A 6355-nucleotide genomic window follows, 5' to 3' on the forward strand; every position below is an offset into this window, starting at 1 on the left:
GCAGGGCCGTATTTTTTTTAATTCCTCTTATCCCCCTTGAAAAAATGTTGTTGAAGATTAATTTTCTCACTTTCCAACCCAATAATTTTACCCTGAGTCAAGAGAGGGCAAACAAACATTACATTAAAGATAGTATTTCTACTCTTCGAAGTAAAGAAATCATTCAATTATAAAAACAGCAGCTTCGTGGATGCAATGCTTACAACATTTCACTCAAAAAATGGCATACATGTATAATGACAGTCACCAGCCATAACTGAATAAAGATATTTTGCTACAAAGATGTCTAGAAGTTACTACATGTTGGAATAACTAAATCAGCATGAGGTCAAATTCATAGGCTTTTAATTGGTTTAGTTGCAACATGGTCTGAAGTATGTTTATATACATATACATGTACTTCAAAGGTGTTGCAGTATAATTCATGGACAATTTCATCAGAATATTCAGATGTGAAGATTGCCATAAATACTAGAATTCTTCCATGGAATAAATTTTTAGACCATCATGTAGCACAGGAGGAGTTTTATTTTGAATATTTTTGGCCAATTTATGCCTAAAAACAATATCAAAAATAACATTTAGTCTTTAACATTCACCATGACAAGGTGATATCAATTTTGTCTTTAAAAGTGTAGAAAAAGCCTGATTTTTATGTTCCGAACCCATAATATAGCCCCTGTTTCCATGGAAATAATATTGGGGACATGCATATTTTTTTAGTTCAAATTAATGAAAATGAACAAATTAATAACTTCATGGATTTTGATGGAATCGGTAGATATGTAAAACGTTGATTTTTTATATTTTTGTTGCCATGGCAACGGTTTCACTTTATCAAGGAAAATTGAAAAATCTTCTTTTTTACCAAAATTTTCACATTTTTGATAACGGAAAATTAAAAGTTTAAATAATAGAAGCATGAATTATACTTATTCAGGTCATTTTAATTATAAAAGTTTGATAATTTATAAAATAAATTAATTTTTGAATGAAAATAATATTCGAGATGAAATATGAAATACGTTAAATTTGGCGTCTTTTACTAAAAAAATGGGACGGGCAATATCTTTGAAAATCATATCAAATGATGAAGCTAATCTCCCTGAATAAATTGATATATAGCATGTGTGCATATTAAAAAAAAATTAAGTTGGAGGGAGACGCAAACCTTACCTTAAAGCAGCCGAATTTACTCCGTTTAGAAATTTTAAATATCATTTATATTTGTTTTTTCACAGAATATCAAAGGTTGAAATTTTTCCTCTTCAAATCAAACCAAGCAATCAAACAGTATAAAGTCCAATCTGATTTTACTTTTCACTTTCTACCAAAACTATCTAATGATTCCATAATTTGTCTTGCAATCACTTATTTGCCTGATGGACTACAACACAGGAAAGAAATCATGCTTTTACTTCCTTTGATATTAATATTCTTTACTTAAGTTTTTCTTTTAGATCTATATATTGTTTTATATGCTATCGTTTAGCATTTGCATGTCCTTTATATTGGCTTATCTTAAGGTAGATTACGTTTTTAATATATATTTGCATAATAGTTAATTTGATGTCATGTTTTCGGAAATCTCACTACAGGTAGCGGGACTTCATCACTAGCTTCCGTTACAGAGTTATTTTCAGTAGAATCGTCTATAACCTCTATATAAGGGTTAACATTAATGTAACGGCCGTCACTTTTGTCGTTTGAGGTAGGGACTACATCAAGGTAAGTACCATCTGCATTATCGGGATCAATGTAAGATCCGCCTCTTTGTTCACCAAGATGTTTATAACCCTCGTCTTGTTCCTCAATCATTTCATAATCTGGGTCAATGTAATTATCAGTTGGTGAGGTAAAATTGGCCTCATATGGACTCTCTTGCATCTTTGGAAGACTTGGTAGGCGCAGTAATTCTTTTCTTCTCTTTTTCAAAAGCATTTTTCTGCGTTAAAAGACATATCAAAAATGAGTACATTATTTAAAATCTAACAAACATATTTTTATAATAATTGACCATTTGCAACAACATTGATTATAAATGTAGTTTTTGAAATGACATACCTGTATAAATGCTAGTAACCAAAAGCGAAGCTATTTTTAATTCAGTTATAACATTTATATTTACATCCACTGAATATGTTTTTCCTTTATTTCTTAAGAAACCCTATTGCGTTCATCACTGCATAAACTACAATAGGCATTTCACCTGTACAGATTTAAACAATAAAATGCTTTCTTTGTTTGTTGTTACTGGAATGAACGGAAGCAGCTGCTGCAGAAAAAAAATACATAACCCGCGTAAGCGGGTTATGTAATTTTTTTTCTGCAATAGCTGCAACCGTTCATTCCAGTAACAACAAACAAAGAAAGCATTTTATTGTTTATATTTATATCTGTTTAAATAATCAATTTAAGTAGGATTAAAAATATTAATTATTGTATTAATGATGCGAACGTCTTTATACGTTTCATTGATGGAACAGCCACTGATTAAGAAATCTGTACCAGGCGACCTGCCTACTGTAGTTTATGCAGTGATGAACGCAATGGGGTTTCTTAAGAAATAAAGGAGAAAATATTCAGTGGATGTAAATATTTCTTAATTAGTGGCTGTTCCATCAATGAAACGTATAAAGACGTTCGCGTCATTAGTACAATAATTAATCTTTTTAATCCTACTTTAATTGATTATTTAAACAGATATAAATATAAACAATAAAATGTCTTTCTTTGTTTGTTATTACTGGAATGAACGGTCGCAGCTATTGCAGAAAAAATTTACATTACCCGCTTACGCGGGTTATGTATTTTTTCTGCAACAGCTGCTTCCGTTCATTCCAGTAACAACAAACAAAGAAAGCATTTTATTGTTTAATAAAATTCATTTCTCATGCAAACTAAGTTTAAACTATAGAAAGTAGAGGCACTGTGAACACTAAGCTCACCAAACTATACCCACGCCTCCATCTGATAATAATGGCCAAACCCAGGTTTTGCTCTGACAGACTCGAAAAAAGTGTCACATCAAAAGTTTGTGCACCGTGACATAACCTAATAATAAGATATTCCAAGACGACGTTTAATTTCATTGAGTGGTATAGGATAACCTGGTGTACGGGATGAATATCCTTAAATGTTATTGATAGCCAGTTTCTATGTTTTGTAAAGAAAATCCAGAAGGGTAATGAATCTAAATGTGAAATAGGACATGCACATGTACAATGGAACTACTTAGAAAAGATTTTTTAAAAGTCTCAGTAAATTTTATTCAGTGGTATAGAGGTTTTGTGAAAAAGAGGTGATTACTTCAAAACGTAACATACACTCGCACAAACGAACATTTTTACGAAGGCACAGACAGACGGACATCATAATAACTATTTACCCCTTCACTTTTCTAACAGATATATCCCCAAAAAGATTAAAAATTGTTTATTACAGGATCCAAAACATAAAATTTTACATATAAAAAGAATAAGTTTCCCCATTTTATGATTCCTTTTTTTTTAAATTTATCAATTAATTCAGCGGAGGTCTTTTAAAATAAATAATAATAATTGTGTTTCTTCATTTCAACATATGTATTTTTTAACAACATAACTTTATCAAAAATGATTGATTGATTGTATATTGTTTAACGTCTTTCTTAAAAATATTTCATTCATATGAAGACGTCACCGAATGCCGGTGAAGGGCTTCAAATTTTGACCTATACTCGGCACTCAGGGCCATTGAGCAGTGAGGGTTCTTTATCGTGCCAGCGCCTACCGTGACACGGGACCTACGTTTTTTTAAAGATCATATCCAAAAGACCTGTGACTTTCACTTCTAGTGCCGAGCGCTTGGCGAAGGAACAGTCACTGTCTTTGTTTATGTCTTAGGTATGACGCGGTGCCGCGATCGAGAATCGAACCCGAGCCTCCCGACCACTAGGCTACGGTGACCTGAGAATAACAAGATTTAACCCCCTTCCCTAAAAAAAGACTCGAAAGATCCAATATTTCTTCTAATTATTGGTCTCCTGATGTATTGTATTTTCAGGGCTGCTGTTGTATTCTTCATTAACTATTATTCATCATTACCTTGCGTTCTAACGGTACTTATTAGGGAATCATTTATCAACTCTGTGTAGGGATTTACATTCATATTACTTTTTTGAAGGCTGCATTACTTCAAGATAGTTACTCTCCTGATTTCTCAGATCCAAGTAAGAAGCTACACTTATTCGCTCTTTGTAAGCTGGAGTTTCGTTTTCTGCCCTTGTAGCCCTACCTTCAACAGAATCGTCTATCAACTCTATATAGGGATTAACATTCTCATAACTTTTTTTCATATTAGGAATGTATTACTTTAATGTTCATAATTTTCCTCTTCTTCAACAATATCATAATTGGGATCATTGTACGGATCATTTGAGAAGGTCAATTTGGTTTCATATGGACTAGATTCTGTTCTCGGAATGGTAGGGAAGTACAAAAGTTCTTTGAGTCTTTTTTCAAGAGCGTTTTGCCTTTTTTTTATTTTTTCTGTATCAAAATATCATTCAATATTACAATTAAATCAACACTTGCTCTGCGTCTTGCAAAGGTGTGTCTGGTCGTTACTCTACAGAGTATTTTTTTTTTCACTTTCTTTTCTAAGTTTTATTTTCCCGTGTTTGTTAATCATTCCAAGGCATAAAAATGTTGCTGTGCGTCATATATTTGATTATTGGTAATTATATCTGTATTTTTTTTTAATTTCTTAATCATTTTTTATCATTTACTACCTGAATTTTTTAAAATTATTTTCCTGAAAAATCATTCCTAGACATATATACAAAGCGATAGTTAAGTGGGGAATTGAAGTCCGTTTTGGTCTTGTTAAAATTGCAATGATTTCAATCTTATTGTTTTATTTGTATTTGTGATAGGATCGCAAAATAGCACATATTGTACAGAAGTGAATCATATACATAATGTATGGGATTTGGTATCCAACAAAGGATCACCAAAAACAATACTTAATCCTCACTGAGAGTAGATTTTAAGATTTAATTATTAGTTCCTAATTTATAGCTATTATATTTCGTTTGAAGTTTAAATGCGTATAAGAATTGTTTTTGAAGAATATGTTCGATAATCATAATTGGGAAAAACCAAACCCCAAGTCCTGTTCAGAAAAAAAATTCTTGTTGTGAAACGAATAGCTTGGTACGTACCTCGTTGCTATCACGCTAAAAATGAGGATGCCAACGAAAAGAACAACAACTGTAGATCCTATAAAAACTGGAAAAAAATTATTAGTTAATAGCTATTGATTTACATCGGTATATATGTAATGTTAAAAAACAACTGACCCTTTCCAGATAATTAATATTACCACATATTGAGTAACAACTTACTAAACAACTGTGTCTGATCTACTTTCCCTGTCATATCCGGCTGGATAACGCTTGATAAATCTGTAATATGCACAAAGTTATTACGAATATAATGTATTATCAAATCAAATCAAGGATAGTCAATGATAATAGCGCTACTGATGTTTTAAGTTGTGAAAATGGTGTCAGACAAGGTGAAAACTTGTCGCTTTTTTTATTTTCAATTTATGTAAATGGCCTACATAATTTTTCCAATAAAATATGTCAATTGGTTTACCCACTATATCTGTTATGTTTGAACAACTTTCATTTAAATGAGTATTTGACATTATTTGCACTATTTTATACCGATGACACCGTATTGATAGCTGAATCTGCCGAGCACTAACAAGCAAAAATTGTTTTGAAAATTATTGCAGAAAAATGGAATTTAAAGATTAATATTAACAAAACAAAAGTTTTGATAATAAGAAAAGGAAAGAAAAAAGAAAAGCCTGAATTAAAACATGGCGAACAGCTGATTGAAGTTGTTCATGAAATTAATTATTTAGGTATTTTATTAAGTAAGCCAGGTTCATTCAAGGAAGCAAAGCAGAAACAAGTTGACAAGGCAAATAAAGCAATATTTGAAATTCTTAAGAAAGACCGCTTACATAATCTATCAATACGATGTCAGTTAGAGCTGTTCGATAAAATTGTTCAGCCTATATTGCTATACAGATGTGAAGTATGGGGATTTTCGAGCAATGCAATTGTAGACAGAGTACATCTAAAATTTTGTAAATTACTTTTAACCTTAAACAATCTACTCCGGACTTTATGGTGTATGGTGGGCTCGGTCGACATCCCATGTCCATTGCAATATAAACGCGTATTACATGTATTTCATACTGGTGTAATCTTAAACTTGGAAAAGAAGCAAACATATCAAGTCTGCTGTTTAAATTAAATGATATTGTAAATCGAAATCTAAGAAGATTGCTTGTATAA

At 31.5% G+C, this 6355-nt stretch overlaps 1 protein-coding gene across 1 annotated transcript; it reads right to left on the reverse strand.

The window, feature by feature from the left end:
* Positions 1–1572: 1572 nt before the first annotated feature.
* Positions 1573–5445, reverse strand: LOC134271289 (uncharacterized). Its single transcript, XM_062753515.1, has 3 exons — positions 5387–5445; positions 5204–5270; positions 1573–1945 (listed from the first exon to the last, which is right to left on the reverse strand). Exons 1-3 carry the CDS (start codon positions 5418–5420, stop codon positions 1573–1575), a joined length of 474 nt encoding a protein of 157 aa, XP_062609499.1. The 5' UTR covers positions 5421–5445.
* Between the last annotated feature and the right edge of the window lie 910 nt (positions 5446–6355).

The sequence above is a fragment of the Saccostrea cucullata genome, unplaced genomic scaffold, assembly GCF_032062105.1.
Source record: "Saccostrea cucullata isolate Sc308-1 unplaced genomic scaffold, CSIRO_AGI_Scuc_v1 ctg8754, whole genome shotgun sequence".
NCBI classification, from domain to species: Eukaryota; Metazoa; Mollusca; class Bivalvia; order Ostreida; family Ostreidae; genus Saccostrea; species Saccostrea cuccullata.